Below are 21,357 nucleotides of genomic sequence, written 5' to 3'. Positions count from 1 at the left end.
AGTTGTGACGTTTTTTTCACTGTTGTCCTAAAACACAAATGTGCTGACGCAAAGGAAACTTTAACCAAGATTATATCTGATCACGACACAAAATTTCAGTCCTGTCTCCTTAAAATGACGTTCCCATTAGATTCAATTAATCGATTTGTCAAGTATTTAATACTCTTATCAACATGGGAGTGGGCAAATATGCTGCTTTATGCAAATGTATGTATATATGTATTATTGTAAATCAATTAACAACACAAAACAATGACATATATTGTCCAGAAACCCTCACAGGTACTGCATTTAGCATAAAATCATAACATGTCAAACTGCAGCCCAACAGGCAACAACAGCTGTCAGTGTGTCAGTGTGCTGACTTGACTATGACTTGCCCCAAACTGCATGTGATTATCATAAAGTGGGCATGTCTGTAAAGGGCAGACTCGTGGGTACCCATAGAACCCATTTACATTCACTGATCTGGAGGTCAGAGGTCAAGGAACCCCTTTGAAAAAGCCAGTTTTTTCCTCGCCAAACTTTAGCGTAAGTTTGGAGCGTTATTTAACCTCCTTTGCAACAAGCTAGTATGTCATGGTTGGTACCGATGGATTCTAGCTTTATAGTTGAGACTGCTACAACCTCCGAAAGACTGATTGCGTTAAAGAAATGAATGGCGTTGCATTAATGCGTTATTATCTCGTTAACTTTGACAGCACTATTTTTTACTAAACCTAACTCAGTAGTTGTGTTGCATTTTTGTTTTGATGTCGTAGTCCTTTAAAGCCAAACCATGATGTTTTTTAACTAAACCTAACTCAGTAGTTTTGTGGCCTAAACCTAACTCAGTAGTGCATTTTTTGTTTCGTCTTGTTTCAATGTACAACGTTAATCACGTGTTTATAACTGTTTAAAACGGCACCGTAATCCTGGAGAAAACACATTTCCCTCCAAACGTAATTGAGGATGCAGTTTAGTTGTATGGGAACGTCATTTTGTAAGAGACAGGGTTGAAAAGTGATCTGACTTGTTACAAAATGACAACGACACCAACAACACTTTGCCTCAATGACCGAGAGGCGAGCCGTATTGTCATCCATCATTCATTTAGCAGCAGGTACGTCAGGTCACCGGACAACAACACCATCGCCTAGTTAACATTCATACCAACCTGTCACTATCTGTGTGTTTAGGCCACATAATACACTGTGTTCACTTTCTGCAGCCCTGCCAAGCACATGAACACGAGCAAACACACACCAAAACACACAAACATGACTCAGAGTTTGAAGCAATAATGACAACAAGATAATGATGTTTGTGTGTAATAGTAGCTCTTTCTCTTCCTCCTTCTTTCCTATCGGTGTGTGTGTGTGTTGTGTTCATCCTGATGCACATCTGTGAATGTGTGTTTTGTGCAGGGCTCACTGTATCAGCTGTAACTTGACCTTGCTGCCAGGTGTGTGTGTGTGTGTGTGTGTGTGTGTGTGTGTGTGTGTGTGTGTGAATGAGGGGGGGGGAACGGGAGGGGGGGATAAATTCATAAATGAAAGGGGGACATCTGCTCAGCTCTGTACAAAGGATTAATGATCCACAGACCTGAGCGAGTGTGTGTGTGTGTGTGTGTGTGTGTGACTGTGTGTGTGCGAGGGCCTCTCAGGTGAACTCTGATCGATGCAAAACACCTAAACCTAACTGCCAGGCTTCCTTGAAGCCTTAAATCCACCGACAATGCCGTCACCATTTTATCCCTGCCATGCAAATCAAACTATGATGTGCTGCTTAAACTAGAGGCAGAGAAAGAGACAAAATAAGAATAAAGACGGAGTGAGAACGAAGAGAAGTTCAAACAGAAACATTTTTTGAAAAGGATCACGTTTTGATTGAGGGAGCAACGACGTTTGGCATGTTCTCAAGAGCTTAAGCTACACTTAAGAAATGTTTGATGCCAAGAAAGCTTTAGAGTGTTTGGATTGCACACTATAACATACAATATATCGTGAAAGAAATAGGTTAATAAATTATGGCTGTCAAAGTTAACGCGATAATAACAACGCAAATTTGCTTTTGCGCCACTAAGTGCATTAACGCAATTGATCTTACGGAGGTTGTAGCTGGCTCAGTTTTAAAGTTAGAGTAAAGACTCATATCATATGAAACTAGAATCCCTGGAGAATCCATCGGTACCATCCATGTCATACTAGCTTGTCGTAAAGGAGGTTAAATAACGCTCCAAACTTGCGCTCAATTTTGGCGAGGAAAAACTGTCATGTCCATCTTCAAAGGGGTCCCTTGACCTCTGACCTCCAGATGTGTAAATGTAAATGGGTTCTATGGGTACCCACGAGTCTCCCCTTTACAGACATGCCCACTTTATGATAATCACATGCAGTTTGGGGCAAGTCATAGTCAAGTCAGCACACTGACACACTGACAGCTGTTGTTGCCTGTTATGATTTGAGCATATTGTTTTATGCTAAATGCAGTACCTGTGAGGGTTTCTGGACAATATCTGTCATTGTTTTGTGTCGTTAATTGATTTGCAATAATAAATATATACATACATTTGCATAAAGCAGCATATTTGCCCAGTCCCATGTTGATAAGAGGATTAAATACTTGACAAATCTCCCTTTAAGGTTCATTTTGAACAAAGAATGTGATTAATTTGCGATTAATTGCGATTAAATATTTTAATCAATTGACAGCACCAAAATAAATGTAGTAGTATAATAAATTATCATCAGTTGGCAGTAAAACTATTTGTTAATTGTACGTCATAACATAAATTATTTCAATAAGTTTCCATATAATTCAAAATATAATAAGCGATGGTGACACACATATAAATGCATTTAAAATAAGATAAAAATCAGGGGTGCAACTTGATCATCTTTTCATCAATTAATGGCGTAATAATTAAGTCCATAAAATGTCAGATAATGATCAAATAAAAGTCAGTTGCAATCTCCTAGAGACCAAGTTGAGCAAATTATTACTTTTCTCAGACCAACAGTACAAAAATCAAAGATATTCCATTTACAACAATAGAAATGAGAGAAAAGCAGCAAATCCTCACATCGTGGAAGCTTTTTGTTTGATTATCAAACTTGTCAATTCATTTTCTGTCATTTCAGGACTAGCAGTATCAGACGTTATCATATAATAATATTAATTAATAAATCGACTGAATTCATAAGAAAAAAAAAAAAGATGCATTTCTTATAAAAGTGAAGATTATTAAAAATTAAATGTCTTATAAAAAACACCATTTTTTTTTTAGATTTGTTTACCTACAAAATAAAAAAGGCAGGGGTGAAGGGTGGTTAATATCTTTGAAATACTAATGTCCAATTTCAAAGACTTTTTTCTTCTTCTTCCAAATGAATGGAAAAAGCATTTTGGAATGAAACGGCTCAGCAGGATCAAGAGACGTGTCAAATATTTCTGTCTTTAATTAAAGCGACATCTAAATTGGCTTTGAAGACGACACTGTGATCGCGTCCCCATCGCAGCTGCAAGGAGTTCCTATTCGTCAGGTTCAAAGTCTTGTTTTTCTTTTCACTTTGTTCTTCAAGCGCGCACGTGGGGGCCTGTTTGTGTGCAAGTGTGAGCCAAAGAGGGTGTGCATGCGTAGTGGTGGCCGGGAGAAGCCCTCTCCATATGAAAGGTTAGGCTGGAAAAGATAAACAGCTACCTGCAAACACCTGTCCACATGCACACGCCATGAAAGGGAGTGTGTGTGTGTGTGTGTGTGTGTGTGTGTGTGTGTGTGTGTGTGTGTGTGTGTGTGTGTGTGTGTGTGTGTGTGTGTGTGTGAGTGCGTGCGTGCGTGCGTGCGTGCGTGCGTGCGTGCGTGCGTGCGTGCGTGTGTGCACTGTGAAAGGTAGCAAAACACACACAGCTGCCGGGCAACTGCGAGCGAAGGCCAACAAATGAAAGCGAGTAGGAGACGTCGACAACCACAGGGAGAGAGACTACTACCTAAAAAGTGAACAGGAAGCCAACGTGGACGTTTTAGATGTTACACTTCTCCTTCTGTGTGCCCACACACACATTTAGAGAGCTTCCATCAATAAGGCCAAGCATTCACCTGTTCCTCTCCCCGTGCTCTTTGAAATACGATTAGCTTTGAGCTCCTATGAACAAGGTCTTACCTCACACCCACCCACCCACACACACACAGCGAAATATGATTTGCTTTGAGCGTTTATGTACAAAGTCTTTGCGATGAAAGAGAACCTAACAGCACAAGAGCGTCTCAGACAGCGCGTGTGTGTGTGTTGAAGAGGGAGCTCACTAGCCTTTCTCAGCACCTTTTAAACACCACAACCTGCTGCAAAGACTTAAAAGAGCTTGAGAGAGCAGCGTGCAACCTGTTTAATCTTCCCCCTCTTGCAAGACCCATCGCGGCCCGTTTCATCTCCCCCCCCACTCAGCGAGGAAACAAGAGACCAGGAACCAATTAATGCAGATTAATTGATATTAAAGACTTTCTTTGACGACTGCCCGCTGCCGCTGCCGCCGCCGCCGCCTCTAAGATGTCTCGGTGTGTTTGACTGCGTTCAAAATGTGACTCTTGTAGAACAGAGTATAAAAATCAATGCCAATTTAAACTCTTTCCAAATGCTAACAATAATTATGTTATGTCACAGTGTTTCAAATAATTCTTACCAATACCAATATGTCCCAGTTTCATACTACATGCTTATTCTATATGGTATGTAGAGCTGGAGTTAATTAGTTATAGGTCAAATAAGTCAAATGACCCAACATGAGGACGGGAATATCATGCGCTGATATATAAAAAGAGGGGGGTGAGAATTTATGGTGATATACTGTAGAGCTGCAACGATTAAATCGATAAGTTGTCAACTCGCCAACGGTTCGAGTGATTTTTTTTTTTTAAGAAATAAAAATCCTCTGATTCCAGCTTCTTAAATGTGAATATTTTCTGGTTTCTTTCCTCCTCTATGACAGTAAACTGAATATCTTTGGACAAAACAAGACATATGAGGACGTCATCTTTGGGCTTTGGAAAAACATTGATCAACATTTTTCACCATTTTATAGACCAAACAACTAATCGATTAATCCAAAAAATAATCGACAGATTACTGGACAATGAAAGTAATCCTACTGTATATTTTAGGTTCTATCGTTCAGCTCTAATGGCATGTATTATCTACTAATGTTAAGTATATTTATCTTGCAGGTAGTGTGTAGTTTCAGTCTTCCGTACTGAGGAAAATGATGCACTGACAGATGTCAATCAAACTGCAATTTAAACTCAACAAGGGGAAAGATTGAAATTAGTTTTTAAATGTCTTCTTACCGTCCTACTAGTGAGCCGCCTCCATTACTTTAGTGCTCTGCAATGTGACACCGTAGGGTCCATCAATTGCATTCAATTTAGTGTGCATAATAACAGCTTTGACTATGCTGAATGTTGCCACTTTTAATGCACTGGATACTCAAAAAGAATTACTATGTATTATGGAGTTTAACACATCTTAATTCTAAAACAAGACTAACAACTTTTAAAACGTTTAAAGCACAAGAAAACACACTTGTTCGCTCAGTCTCACACACACAGGTCTAGTGATAAGGATACGGTGCTGCCCGAGTAAGGCGATATGTCGGCCATGTCTTGCAGGTCCCCACACTCCGACTTTATGAGGGACAGGGACAGACCCTCTTGTCCGTGTTGTCCCGGTGAGCTCTGCCTGTGGTGGTGGTGGTGGTGGTGGTGATGACTGAGATGGCCCCCTCCGAGGGATGCCATTTTGGTTCTGAGGCTGACAGTTTCCCGGGTCATGTCCATAGAATCGGGAGAGGACCGATGATGGTCCTTGGGCCCTGGAGGGTAGCCGGCTCCACCCCCGTGTGAAAGGGAGCTCTGAAAGGGGTAACCCATAAGGGGGAGAGGGAACGGGTGGCGAAAGGGCGGAGGGCTGAACCCGAGCGAGGCCGTGAGGGCGGATGGGTGGAGGGAGGGGTGGTGAGGAGGAGGAGGAAGAGAGGGGTTAGTGTTCTCCCCTCCACCTCCTCCTCCGCCGCTCTTGCGCACCACCAGCGGCAGCGCCTCCGTTTGGTCGTGGGGTGTCGGCACGCCGCTCAGTCTGCCGCTCAAACCGCCGAACGAATCCAGCGGGCTCGGGACGATCACATCGCCGAAGCAATGCAGCCTCTGGTTGGAGGAGTGGTAGGTAGGGGTCGGACTGCCGTCGCCGTTCATACTGAGGGCCAGGGTGCCGCCGAAGCGCGAGTCCGGGGTGAGGGAGGGGAGGGGGCCGAACGGCGGAGGACAAGAAGAGGACGAGTTGGAGGAAGAGGAAGGTGCGGCCGGTGTGCTGCTGTGGCAGCCGTGATGGTGACCGACGGCCTGCTTGGGCGAGGAGAAGCCCTTGACGACGGTATCGACGACCTGCGACACGGCACAGTTCAGTTCCTGCTTCAGCGTCTCTGCTAGCTGCCTTCCTCCTCCTCCTGCTGCACCTCCTCTCCTCTTCATCGCCCTTTCTACATTCCTCTCCACCTCCCCCCTGCCGTCCACGTCCTCCTCCATCTCTCCGTCTATCAGGGCCTGTTCTCGGAGGAGGGCTCGTGCCCGGTCCAGGAACAGGCCCGGGTCCAGCTCTGACAGGTCGTCGTTGCTATGCCGACCTCTGTTTCTGTGCCTCTCCTCCAGGCCGTCAGAGCGAATACTGTCCTCTGACAAGTTTCCGTCCTCCTCTCGTTCTCCGCCTCGGTCGGCCTCTCCGCCCTCGCCGTTCTCTTCCTCTTCCTCCGTCTCGGAGTCGTAGATCTGGTAGAACTTCTCCTGGAGTTGACGCAGCTGTTTCTGAACAACAGAGGATAGAGAAAGTTAAAGACGAAGTCTTCTGAACCTAAAGGTCACCTGTTACCATAAATATACGAAAGGAGAAGTGAAACTAGTACAGCATGCCTTAGATTACATGGAACCCACTTGGTGGACTCCTCTCTAGCTGCAGATTCAAGTAAAAGGATAGCATGTTCCTTGAATCTGTGCCACTTTGAAAAGTTGGCCTTCTTTTATCTCCTGAAATCCAGGGTCCTTGTTGTTTTCATTGTGCCTTGTGTTGCTAAATAAACTCTTGAATCTCAAAAAGTTGAGAACTCAAGACTTAAATTAAGGCATCCACCGTCATCAACTCCCATTTTAAACTAGAACAATCTGTTTGAGAGGTGGAGCGGCTGGTGTTTGTGGTGCATTTTAGCTGCAAACGTCTTCTACCAACCTGCATGTCCTCCAGTTGCAGTTTGAGCTGTCGTCTCTCTTCCTGTCTCTGCTCCTGCCTGGAACACACTAGCTGGGTGAAGCTGTGTTGCTGCTGTGGCAGACGCTGCTTTCTCTTATTCTCCCTGTAAACCTCACCAACGCCGACCACGCCGCCTCGCGAGCCCGGAGAGCTCAGGAGGGAAGAAGGGCCGTCGCTCCGGCTGTGGTTGTGGCTGCCGGCGTTGCGGCTGCTGCCGTCTCTTCGGTGGTCGTTACTGCTGTTGCTGCAGTTCTCGTTTTCGCGGTTGCTCTCTTGGTTGTGGTCACCGTTGGGCCGGACCAGCGGCGAGTGACTCATGCCGCGGATGATGTTTTCCACGCGGGCACGCTTGGCACGAAGGTGCTCGTCCGACAGCCTGTCCAAGTCGAAAGTGGAGAGGGAGAGGGGCTGAGGGGGAGCGTGGGAGTTTAGGCTCGAAGGAGGCAGCGGTCGCCCGAAGGAGGAGGAGGACGGTGGAGGAGGAAGAGGAGGCCCAGGAGACAGGCAGTCAGACGGGCTGTCCCGGTCGCGGGACGAGTTGCTGCAGGCGTCCTCGGCGTGGATCTCTGAGCCGCCACTGGACAGAGCTCCACTTCCCTGTGATAGAGGACAGGAGGACTGAATTAATAAACATGATTTAATGGATCATTGAATGAGCCTTCAAGACTATTTAGTGGCTTGTTTGTTTGGTGACTAAAACTATTCATTGGTTATAAAATCTGAAACTGGTTAATTGATGAATGGACTTAACGAACCTGGAAGCCTGAGTCGCTCCCTCCGTTCTTCCCCATGTTATTCTTCAGTAGCTGAGAGATGATGGTAGCACCAGGGAAAGGCATTATGGCGTCTTCGTACGAGTTGGCCCTCTTCAGCAACTTCCTCAAAACATTTGACTTCTCTCCGTCGCTGTTGGCGTGGCCGTGGCCGACCAACGAGCAGTCTCCGTCCTGATCGGGGCCGTGTGATTGGTTCATGCTCTCGAGCAGGGTCTCCCTGGCGCGGCTGAATAACGCACTGGCCACGGTCCTTTTCACCCCGATGTCGACGCGTCGGCGCTTGGTCTGTCTGGTTAGGAGGGTGGTGCTGTCATGATCAGGCATCACGCAGGGGAGCTAAACGGACATGACCAGGGGTCCTCACAGACACGCAGGATGAGAAGAGGTACCTGGACAAAGACAAATAAACACACTGATTTTAACCTATAAAATGAGATCTTTATAATTTGGCAAAATTGTACAGAAAGTGATCATTTTTCAGTCGGAGAGAAACCCAATCATTGACAATGGTAGCTACATTTAATGACTCTTAATTTTGAAACTCTAGCTGGTCTTTACAGAAGAAGAAAATATATTGAATATATAGTTTGAATTATGAGCTATAATAGCGCAAAAACAGTTTAATTCAAATCAGTTGACTTTGTGGCTTTTAATAACTATGTCATAGAATCAATTCTCCACATTTCAAAGATGACTGCAGATAATGTGCTTGTTTTCTTTCCAAAATAAACCTCATCTTTTAACTTTTTAACTATCAAACAGTAGATATTAATTAACACATATAAAAATCTCTCACAACAACAACTCAACCAGCAAAAGCGAACGGGGCAGCCACTTTTAACCATCACCAAATTCACAAAATGACTCCTAGTGTATTTCTCGACCAAAAGCCAAGGGGACCACTGTGAGAAAAAAAAAAACACGACACACTCTTTAAAATAGTTCAAGGAGATATTCCCATAGAGAAATAACACCTGCCTGTAATAACCAGAATCACTTCCCATTTCCTCCACATCCCCTGAGGGCTAACCTTGATTTCTGCGTCTTGTGAGGAGCTGTGAACAATCGACAGACTCTCTCTCATTGTCAGAGGAATTTCACTCCACTCTCAAGAAAAAAAAAGAAGCAGATTTTTCTTTGCGTGTTGGTTTCATTTCTTTTTTTACTTCTTCACATAAATTGAAATGAAACAGTACTTATCTAACAATTCTAAAAGCAGTGATGTTGTTGAACTTTGGGTATTTTATTTTGACAAGAAACGTCTTATAAATGCTGCCACTTTGGGGTTTTAACAGGTTCTCCACATACTGCACAATCTAAGCTCGCTTTCTTTTTCTGTCACGAGTGAATATATCTCATCTATTATACGGCAAGAGGAGAGCGGTTCACCTGTAGTATAGTGGCGGGGAAAGCATTGCAGAAAGGTTAAGTTTCTCTGTTGAAACTATCCGAGGGTTGGGAAATCCAAAACTATCACCTACAAGTGGATTCATTTGACAGAGATAATTGCAAAAAAAATCCAGAAAGTTTGAATTTATTGCACACGCTGCTTTGGTCTTTAATTTAGGGATCAAATCAAATGGACGTAGACAAACTAACAGCCTAAAAAGGGTCACCAAAAAAGAGCCTTGGCCATTTTAAAACAGGTAAATGGTGTATATCTGCTTGCACTTGTGCCTTCACACACATGCATACAGGCAGCGTTTTTCCATGTTACATGTTTGCATCTGCTTTGCAAGTGATTTCAGGGTCATGTCTATGGAAATAATTCACAAATTAAAGCTGCTTCCTACAAACAGTTGACAGGAGTTGAGCTGTTTTCATTCTACTGTTAAAATGCATTAAAACAAGAACTGCAGCACGACTCAGATTATTAAAGAAAGACCGTCAAACACACATACAGACTGAATCGAGCACATCAATTTAGATGCATCTGCAAAAAGCTCACAACAGCCGACAAAGCAGACACTGTTATGTTCCTGCAGAGCCATTACCAAATGAAATAGTTCCCAAGCAGAGAAGGGTTAGTTCGAATGTGACTCCGAGTTTCAGACACTCGTCCGGCAGTGACCCAGATACACACACTCACACATGCAGTACATGCATACACACTGTCTGTTTGCATGATTGGTTCCTCAGCATTACACGCACACACACACACAGAGAGAGAGGGGAGGTAGAGAGACAAACAGTTTAGATTAGGGGGTCCAAAGAGCTTGGAAACTTTTGAAATTTGTGTCTGGGGTCAAATCGAGGGTCAAAACAGTCATCAATGTAAAAACAGAACTGTCTGCATCCGTAAAACACACAAATGCCTTCATCACGAGTTCAACAACCGTTTAAAGGTGAGCACTGAAAGGAGATGTGAGAGTGTGTGTGTGGTTTATGTATCAAAACAGAAACTTCAGTTTTAATCTCAATTTGAAGAGCAGGAATAACTTGCTCTTCAATTGAGAACTGAAATGGGAAGTAACTGATGAATAACTGTAAATGGCTTATTTCCATATAGAAAGAATGTGGTCGCTCTTTGCTAAATTCATTTCTCAACTAAAACTCACTTTAACCATCTTGAATACTTCATATGTAGATGTTTTAACATTTTATACAAATCTTAAAATGACAAAAATAGAACAAAAGGTCAAAATGGCTTTTGGAAATGTAACTTTTTATACTTGGTGGAGGTCATAATTAGCACACCTTTTACTCCCTTGTGCACCTCTAATAGGAGCTAAATGACGAGGTTATTATTGATAGCTTCAGTGTGAAGTGGATCATTACTTGTGTGTCCAGAGTCTGACACAAAACACAAGCTGCTACTTTTACACACGGCAAAAAAATAGAGAGATGGTTTTGTCGTGTAGTCCAAACGACAATTTAGTCCGCGATAATGACACGACAGCGGCAGCTCTGACTGATACACATGTCCATGTTAAACAAGCCGTTTATTCTTTTATTATAAAGCCTGTAAAGTTGTATTAAAGTGGCGAAGAGCTGTGCCAAAAGAAAGACTTATTTCTGATGAAATGACAGATCGATAAAATGAACCTTGAATATCCATCACTTCCCACATATAGTTTACTTTCATTTTTATGACTTTCTATGTCATTATATCAATTTTGATAATATTTTAAAAAACTTTTTCTGCTATTTTTGATTTTTCAATATGGTAACTAGAGTTTTCCCCTTTTATTCTAGAAATCATGGCTCGTTCCTTTTTTTCTTTTTTGCACCTAAATGCCAGGAGCTTTAAAGCCTTTGGGCTATTATCATAGTCTTTTTGTCTCGTAAAGGCGAGGGCTTTTTCTTGAAAGACATTTATTGGATTTGGAAGCCGCTGTCAGAGTTTGCGTTAATTTGAGAAATAAGAAGTAGGACTTTAAAATCAGCAGCCGATGAAAAAAAACACTAAATCCAAAATCCAACGGCAGGTGCGTAAATCCAATATGAACTCAGCAATAACCACAAACTGGCGACCAAAGTGCAGCGAACAGGGAACAAAAAAGCTGATTTAATTTTGAAACCAACTTAAATGAGATATTTCTCCTTCTTACAGCCGGTAACAAACACCAGCAGTCCGACACTAACGCGCGTAAAGTCGATCTGAAGCAGAAACACTTTCGGAAAATCGTTCAAAAATCTAAAACCAGCTGGATCCCCGATGTGTCTCCGAGGATGGACCGACTCTAACAGTGGAAGGAAAGTTACACACATACTATATATATATATAAGAGCCCACGAGTGACCATAATAATAATAGTGGTAATAAATAACTTACTTCTCTCTCGAGCGTCTTTTCTCTCCAAGTCGCTCCGTCGAAGAAGAAAAGGAGCGAACACCGGAGACAGATCCGTTCACATCAACAACACCGTCATTTACTACCGTGAAGCCAAGTGGAGACGGAGGAGGAGCGTGCACGGGCGCGGGCGTGAGAGAGAGAAAGCGTTTGAGAGAGAGAGAGAGAGAGAGAGAGAGAGAGAGAGAGAGGCTGCTCTAGTGCGCCGCCTCTCCTCCCGGTGCTGGTAGTGTTTAGTCTCGAGCGCACCGTCTCCCGGTCCGTCCGGTACTCTCTGCGCAAGACTCTCAATAAGAAAGAAGAAGAGACGCGCGTGTGAAGGATACGTGAAGACGCTGCGTCACCGGCCCACGGAGTGAGGTAACGACTCCACCTGACCAATAAGAGGACGAGGAGCACCGGGTGGATCTTATTTATAAGGATGCACCCGAAAACCAGCGCGCACAGCCAGAGAGAGGAGAGGAGAGAGGAGAAGAGTCAGCTGGAGTCAGAGTCAGGTTCAACATTTCTCTTTTTGAGGAGAAGCTGCAAAAAAACCTTTTGGTAGTGTAACATTAGATTTATTTTTATAAAGACTTATTTTATACATATTGTATTCTGCTCCTTAAGTTAGATCTGGAACTATATAATCATCACTCACCTTACTTGCTTGTAAAGTGAGTGATCATCAAGATTGGCGGAGTGATATGAAGTTAAGAAGTGATGTTAGTTATGGGTGTTCAATTGTCCTACGCTGGAGTTGAGTCATTAAAGCGGATCCTGTTGCACAGACGGAGCTTTTGCTTCACCCACAGAGCCCTACAGTAGTTTAATTCAGTAACACGTACGTTTAGAGTTAAGGCAGCGAGAAGCCTGCCTTACACTAGAATAAACTTAGAGTTTAATTTAGACTTCAAGGGCATAAAATGTCCATTTTTCTCTGTTTAAGCATGATTTTAATTTATAACTAAAAGGAGGTAAACCAGTTTGTGATACAAATAATCAGTAAATCAAAGCACTAAATTTAACATGTGTACTTACATCCCGATTTGTGTCGTTAAATAAAAAAATAACTTGTTCAAATTTTTTTTCCAAAAATGTCTTGTTTCATTGTGTGCATGCACTCAACTCTATATGCAGTTTTATAATAAAATCTTTGAATTTCTTCTCATTCCTCTTCACTCATACAAGTCAGAAACTATCTAAATAAATGTATGCAGCTTTTAACTGCGTGTGCGTTATTTGGAAACAACCGTGCGCCTCTTTGCGCGGAGCTTCCTTTGTCATTCAAAGAAAGTTTTCCACACAACGCAGAAAAATGACACACATAAATTGTGATCAGGGGAAACTTCCCCTCTGCTCTGGAGATCAGAGGTCAGACAACAACCTGGAGCTGATAATGTTTGGCTCAAGGACACTTCAGCTTCGAGCTCCATCCAGAGAGCTGTCCGTCTGTCCGTCCTTCTGAAGACACCGGATAAAACGCAATCACAGGACAATATTTCCACGCTGAGGCCTTTTGAGAAACAGGCTGCTGGATTAAAGATCCGGATTTTTGTTTTATTGCATGAAAATATCAGCTTTCCTTCGTCTCAGTTCTTATGAAACACCCTGATCTTTAAATTAAATTACACTCATTAAATACAAGTTGTTGCATCTTTACGCACGTTCCTCCTCCAGAATCACTGATGATTCACCGCTTTGAGTACACATGCAGGTAGAACAAAAAAATAAAAGACAGAATTTGGACGCGTCATGTGTTAATCACACTACAAAAATGTATGAAGCGAAAGAAATTGTAAAATATTAAAAAAATATCAGTTAAAACAAGACAGAGTGTTAAATTCTCCTGGTTTAAAACAGGTGGAAAATGATGTTTCTGTATTTTAATGTTTTCCCGAGAAAATAAAGAGGGAATGTGCGAGAAAAGACATTTTTGGTTTGATTTTTAAATATGGTTTTAAGATGATTTAGATGAGACTCGTTGGGTGTAGAGTTGTGCAGCCTGCTGCATGCAGAGGTATGCAGTGCAATAAAAAACAAAACTCATTTCCTACTATAAATAAAGCGCATTTGTAATCCAAAGTTATTGAGATGAAACTATTTTTTTTTACGCATTGTATTCAAACGAGGTCATTCAAAAAATGGATTCTCCATCATGAAATATCATCGGATCCTCTCTCTGTATCTCTGTGTGTATCCTCTCTGTGCACGGCAGCAGCGCCACTTATCCGGCGTCTCTCCTCTTAACTTCATTACGCACGGGAATAATCGGCATTTACACGAAGTTATACAATTTATTTCGCGTCCTCTTCAGCGTGCCGTGCGGGGTTAATTTGTAGAGAAAAGATAAATATTAAAAACACAGGAATGAAATGGAATATTTCCCCCCGAGGAGACAGATGTGTGTTCCGTGCTTTAGGCAGGTCGCATGCAGAGGCAAACAGGCCTTTTTTCTAATGATCCTCTTTTTGCCAATTATTTGGCGCAGACGTGAACTTCACAATGCGACACACAAACTTGTATTTATTGCTGTAAAAGATGTGACCTATTTGAGAAAAAGGTGCCCTGGGTGATGCCATTTTTTGTAGTTTGGTAACTTTAAAATGAATGTGAATATTTCCTCTATGAGGAGAAAATGTTTAGAGGAGACAATAAGGCTCCTGAGCTTCTGGAAAATATGCATTTGGATAAAAAAACAAACTGTTTCCTGACTGTGAGGCCAAAATAGGAGTGGGCGGTGCTGTATGGATGTGGAGAAGAATCCTGTTATCTGTAAAGAGGAGGGGACAATTTAGCTTTTCATACAGCTTTGCTGCTGAAAACTGGAGAAATTAGACTCTACAGAAAAAAGGACATTTACAGAAGAAAGCCAAAAGGAGTAGAAGGGCAGTTCCTAAATTTAAAACAAAAAAAAATAAGAGGTGTTGCTACTTAACAGCTACATATTGACCAAGACCTCTAAAGAAAGTGTCTCATAATGCTTTCAGTGTTGGAAATATTTTCACAATCAAGAGTAGAAAATAAATGTTTAACTGGTTGACCTCCCTGCATGTGTTTACTCGCCTGATGTGGCGATGACCCCCACTAGTGTTTGTGTGATGGAGAGAGAGTCACACACACACACAGAGAGAGCCAGAGAGAGAAAGTGTTTGAGAGAAAGTGTGTGTGTGTGTTTCGGTCGTGGCCAGTCACCCCGAACCGTCCCTCCCGTTTACTCAGTGCAGCCGAACGCTGACATCCCAGAGTGACCTTACAACCCAAATACCTCCTGCTGCTAATATCACAGGATTTAACCAAAGAGACAAACTGACAAACCAAACAAAAGAAGCACAATACGCCTCACGTTTAGCCGACAGTCTGATCCAGAGTGACCGTTTTCACACAAGAGAGAAGGAATAAAGTAACACCTGAGGTAGCTTTGAAATGGAAAGCATTATTCTCACATACTTTTGAATGGGATACCCATGACTATTACCTACTGGACACTGTGCAGTAGGCTAATCCCCCAAGGACTATGTGCTACTTTTTATTTTATTTATTCATATGCTTTGCTTTTAAGTAATCTGTATTTATATGCTAATGAGCTACTGGACACCTGAATTTCCCCAAGGGGTTGAATAATCCATCTATCTACTTTTCAAGGAATCAATGTCGGTATTTAACGGTGTGCATGATGCAAATAGAAGGAAGAACTAATAAAATGTTAGTGTATGCTTTACTAAAGTCAAGGGCGTAGGATTTGTCTCTAAGAGGATCGGGGGGGGGGGGGGGGGGGGGGGGGGGGGGGGGGGGGGGTATATGAAGTGGGGGGGTCTGGTGAGCATCAAACACTTCATTTCCTACATTTTGGTGAATTTTTTGCACCAATTTCTGACTTTTCTGCATCAAGTTTATAGTGCAAATGTCTTTATTTATCATTAAAACACAAAATGCGGGTGACGATTCAAAATGTTAACAAAAATATAATGGAATATTTATGCTGCGATGCAAAAAAACTGCATGTGATTATCATAAAATGGGCATGTCTGTAAAGGGGAGACTCGTGGGTACCCATAGAACCCATTTACATTCACTGATCTGGAGGTCAGAGGTCAAGGGACCCCTTTGAAAATCGCTGTGACGCGCCAAAATTGAGCCTATCTTTGGAGCGTTATTTGAGTCCTTCACTGAGTCCACTACAGCCTCTTAAAGACGGTTGTGTCGGCGGTTTCAGAGGGTTTGAAAATTATGTTTTTATGGACGCTGAGATGAAATTTAGGTGTGTTTGAGCAGCCCTAAAAAGAGTCTGAATTCGCCCCTTCTCCAGGCTATCTCTGTGATTTATTCGGCGGTCTTGCAGTACTTTGTTTACACGTCGTTTTGACACCTTTACAGTACTATAGTCTCATATATCTTCAACATGTGTTGCACCAGTGGGAATCTCACCTAAAACCACTTTTTAAAGACTGTTCTTTAAAAAGATAGAAAGTGAATTCATCTTTTTTTCAGGGGGTTTAAAGGTTTGGGCTGCTCCCTCTTTGACAATTAGTTGACTAATCGGTTGATTTGGTCGTAGATTTCTTTAGTCGATTAGTCGTTTTTATGCTTTTTCATGCCGAGTGAGTTATTTCTAAGAAACTTCTGAGCACATCTCTGGTAAACACGGGATTAAAGTGGTGCTTTTGTGTGATTCTTTGTAGAGAAACTCAGTTTAACAGATCCATCGATTAAATCAACTCATCGATTAGTCAACATAATCGTATGAGTGTTAGCCGACTTAGAGTTTCTTTGGGTCGAGGACAGTCCTAATAGATACTGGTGTATTTCTCTGTCAGAAACTCCAGTACAGAAATGCCAAAAATATGTTAATTAAGTGTCACTGTTACATAGTTTGTCCAGCAGAAAGCGGACACGGAAGTGTGTTTTTCAACTGTAAAATGTCCCCTCAGTACATCATACATAACTTTTAATTTCAATAATGTCTGTTTTGTAAAAAGAAAGAAAAAAAAGGCCCATTCTCAATTATCAGTATTAGCATTTTCCATGTTTGTCAGGCTGTAGTAATTTAGTAAAATAAATAGGGCAATTATTTTCATTGATTTTCATTATTTTCTCGATTAGTTGTTTGGTCTATAAAATGTCAGAAAATGGTGAAAAATGACGATCAGTGTTTCCCAAAGCCCAAGATGATGTCCTCAAATGTCTTGTTTTGTCTAAAGATATTCAGTTTACTGTCATAGAGGAGGAAAGAAACCAGAAAATATTCAATATCGATTCATCGACAAGAACCTATGAGTGTTAGTCGACTAAGAATCAGCCCTCCATGGAGCATTTTAACATGACAAGTGACTAAATCAGACACACGAGACAATGTCTCTCAGTCCTTTACCACAGGTTCAGTTTTATCTTGCAAGTCTTGAACAGTTTTAGTCCAGTTCCACTTTTCTGTTTCAACCATAGACTGAAGAAGACACGCACGTAGCACCAGTGACGTCAGCGCTACATCTCTCAAGGATTGTTACAGGACTATTTTCTGCTGCAAAGGGTTAGTCAGAAAATCTAAATAGTTAAATAATGACAAATGCGGAGGAAGTTTGGGTGAGTTTGGAGGAGCGACACGCCAAGACACATTACAAACCTAAGTATTGAGATATGTGTGGAGGGGAAAAGTTAACTTCTCAACCGAAAAGTTCTTTTTCCTGGACTTCAGTAGCTATTAGTGGCGCCACATCTTGATGGATCATCTAGTGGATTCAGGTAATGTTGCTAAAAACAGCATATTCTTCCCCATAATGGCTCGATGTCATGAAAAGTTCACTTTGCTAAAAGGTTGGCCGCCACATACGGCCTCCTTACATATGGACGGACCCGCTGAGATGTGTGTTTTATATATCGGTGGTGGATCACCATGATGCTGAGAAAGGAGACAAAAAGGGGAATAATGAAAATAGAAAGGCAGAGAGAGGGAATAATGATAGGCCTCCCACTGATGGAGGTCTGGAGGTAAAGACAGATGGATGCAGAGGTTTCTCTTTCTGTCTTTTTCTCCGTCTCTTTTCCCTCTCCGTCTCTTTTTCTCCTCTTTCTCTTTTTCGTCTACTCTCTCTCCATCAAGATGCCATTATTCAGGACATTAGCGAAGAAGAGCTAAAAGCTCTCACTGTCGAGGAGGGTCCCAGGGTCCTTTCTGAGAGCTGTGACACAAACACACACACACACACACACACACACGTTCACACACACACTTTGACTAGAGAAGTACCGTATGGTATGGGTGAAGAGGTAAGAGGTGGTGAAAAGGTCTTATTGCAGACATTACCAGGTACCGAGGCTCCTCTACTCTCCTCTGTGGCCAAAAACACAGACATTAGCTGACACAAAGAAAAAACCAACAGTGCTCAATAAAGCACATTTTGACACACATCATCTTCTCTATTTGCTTTTTCTCAGCTCTCCTTTCTCCCGCCACTCTCGTAAGGCTGAAAATTGCTGCGTATTGTGTGACTGAATTAGGCGAGGGCATTGATGTGTGCATGGATAATGTGACAACTGGCTGCATTTAATTGGGCTTCATGTAATCAAGTCTATATTTGATCATGGTTTTTTGATGTAGATTACACCTGTTTGTGCCTCACCTGAAGACCTGAATTGTGTCTTCACATTGTGCTGGAAAACTCAAAAGTTAAAGTTGTCCTGGTGCTCCAAAAATAAGTGTTCTTCAGAGCCGATTTTGCATACTTATTATAGACACACTAGTTCAATAAATGTGCCTATGTAGATGTTATAGGTCAGGATGGCTCAACCCCACGTTTGCATGTCCGATACAGATATACCCTTGAGGATCTGCCAATCCAACACCGACTTTTTACCCTCTGTTAAACAATTTAATAATACATTTGTATGGCTGCACTTTGCATCTAAAAACATCACTATGAAACAAATATTCTACTCCCCCAAAGAAAGAAATACATAGCCTAGAATATGACTCAATTATGCATACTGCTGTTTCTTTTTATTGAATCTTTTCTACACACAGAACTTTTAGCAGGATTTCTTTAATTGGTCAGCACCGTTCAAACATTCAACAGGAAATTTAAAGTGCGACTTTGTGTAAAAGTTTAAATCTGAGTATACTACTCAGCTGTATATAACGTATTTGTGTTCTCCTCATTTTAGCGTGGGTTTACTCCGGGTGCTCCGGTTTCCCCCCACAGACCAAAGACATGCAGGTTGGGTTAATTGTTGACTCTGTCCAGGGTGTACCCCGTCTTCGTCCAATGTCAGCTGGGATCGTGACCCTGAATAGGATAAGTGGTTACAGATAATAGATGGATGGATGGATGGATGGATGGATAACATGACTGCCAACTATTCAAAACAAACCAAAACAGGTCTTGAAAGTTTTCCAATTTGCTCAATCGGCGTCATTACTTGTACTGAGCTGTTGTCTGTCCTACCAGAACTGGTGAGTTCTTTGGCTTTTAGCCTAACAAAGTCAGAAACTTAAGCACAGAAATATCAAAAGTCACCTCACCCAGTAGCTGGTTTCAAGAATGACGTGAGTCTCCATCTCTTCAAACTCCTGTGTTCTCTTTAAACTATTGGTCCAACCAAATGTTATGACAAACACATTTTCTCACGTTCCTCTATCGTGGTATAAAGCCATGTAGGGGATTTTATATGCCCGGGTTTTAATATCTCCATCTTTGAGGTTTCTGTCTGCACCCCAATACAATGACGGTGAATAGATTTTTTTTTTGTGGTGCTAAAAACATTGAGATTTGCATTGCGATTTGAGTCAGTGCAACATAGTTTTTCAGAAAGAAGTGTTGTTTCTTCTGAAAACTAGACATTGTGCAACTAAAATAAAGTGTTATCTCAGAAATGCACGGCCTGTTTGTGGCCAGGTTTATGGATGGTGGATAATTTGCAACAGCATTTTCAAAAAAATGATTTTCACATTAACGTATTTTGCATCTGCAGTTACATGACATCTGGTGCTTTAGTCCAGTCAGGTGCTGGAAGTGACTCTTTGTAAAACAGGTCGTTGCAGGGTTCAATGTTGCCCGGTCGGGCAAGTGGGTCAGAAATTTACTTGCCCAAAGTCAACTTTAACTTGCCCCTATACAAATACAAGTTATTTATTGGTGGTTATCACATAACAACATTACAGTTAATTGTCATGTTTTATCTTCCTTGCTCTCAAACAGAAAAAGTCAGCAATCCATAGTTTGAGTTTCGCCCACATCCTCTCTAACGCCACCCAAATGCTCGCTTGCATTTCAGCTCATGAACTTTGTCTTTACCAATATCCTTCGAGTACCTGATGGTGCCCAGTGGTAAAACAATAACACCATATATATATAAAAAGGCTCACTCTTTAGCTAATTCCATCACCAGCACTGGAAATAAAACTTTGTGTTTAATTCTTTTTTTACCAATCGCCCGATCGAACAAGTGAGCTGCTAGATTTACTAGCCGGATATGGCAATTTACTTGCCTCAGGCAAGCGGGCAATCCTTATTGTTGAGCCCTGAGTTGCAGTAGTGGTGGAGGCAACAATAGTTGCAGCAAATAGTTGTGATACTTACAATAGTGCTTGTAATTGTTGGTCTATTATTTGAAGTTAAAGGAGATGTAGCAGTGGCGTGTTAGGTAATAATAAAAACTGTATCTGTGGTAGAAGTTGTATTAGTTGTAGTCTTAGTAGTTAGGGCTGTTTATTGGCAAGTATCTGGCAATACGTATCATGATACAGGGGTTATGATTCAATATATTGCGATATATTGCGATACAGTGAGCAAAGCGATTAAAAAAGAAAATCTAATTTTAGGAAAACTGTCAATAGAACACACCGCCATATGCATAAAATTGGAGTTAAAACAAAGTTTACTTTTTTATGCAATCAGACAAGTGGGCTCTGCATTTATGAAATAAATTATGAATTGAGTTAATCTTTGCATGTAAACTATTAATCAAAATTCGATACAGTGTTTTTTGAGAATTGATTCAGTATCACAAATCATAACATTGCAATACTTGATATTTTCGATATTTTCTTACACCCCCACTATTACTGATTGCATGTTTGATTTAGTGGTCGGAATAATTGCATCAGCACATAAGCATGTGATAATTTCTCTTTGAATGAGTGCAGCCAGGCCAATACAGTCCTAACCGTACTGTGAACCTGATACTGCTGCACAATAACTCAAAGGCCTCTGAAAGTTCATTTCTGCCATTAATTTCCAAACTTGGCTCTTTAACTTTTCCTAATTATTCCATTTCCTGAGCTCAGGGACTTGGAGTATTTTCATAATTCATCACCCTCCTTTTCCCTTTTCTTCCCCCCGCCTCCCCCCCCTCCCCCCATCACAATTACTCGTACAAAACCATCAAAATTATTCATCTGTTCCCTTTTTTCAATTTACCATTCTTTCTTTCAGTTCCTGTAATTCATGTGTGTTTTTCTTTCTTTTTATCAGTCCTATGGAGCTCTACACTGCTCATGTATTTATTCATGCTTTTTCTGCCTCTGATGGGCGACATGGACGCAGCT

The 21,357-nt window shown here is 41.7% G+C and overlaps 1 protein-coding gene across 2 annotated transcripts in view; it reads right to left on the bottom strand.

Annotated features, from left to right (window-relative positions):
- prox1a (prospero homeobox 1a) overlaps positions 1-12,481 on the bottom strand; it is a 43,413-nt gene extending 30,932 nt beyond the window's left edge. For both annotated transcript variants that reach the window (XR_005205882.1, XM_037762507.1), the window contains exons 1-4: positions 11,820-12,481; positions 8,024-8,433; positions 7,248-7,865; positions 5,600-6,829 (exon numbers count right to left, since the gene is read on the bottom strand). Coding sequence is in view for 1 of the 2 variants with exons in the window: in XM_037762507.1 (XP_037618435.1) it covers positions 5,600-6,829; positions 7,248-7,865; positions 8,024-8,368 (2,193 nt within the window). In the remaining variant the exon portion in view is untranslated. The remainder of the gene's footprint in view (positions 1-5,599; positions 6,830-7,247; positions 7,866-8,023; positions 8,434-11,819) is intronic.
- Between the last annotated feature and the right edge of the window lie 8,876 nt (positions 12,482-21,357).

This window comes from Sebastes umbrosus, chromosome 24 (genome assembly GCF_015220745.1).
Source record: "Sebastes umbrosus isolate fSebUmb1 chromosome 24, fSebUmb1.pri, whole genome shotgun sequence".
NCBI lineage: Eukaryota > Metazoa > Chordata > Actinopteri > Perciformes > Sebastidae > Sebastes > Sebastes umbrosus.
Note: the sequence above shows the minus strand (reverse complement) of the source record. Positions and strands in the feature narration are given on the sequence as shown.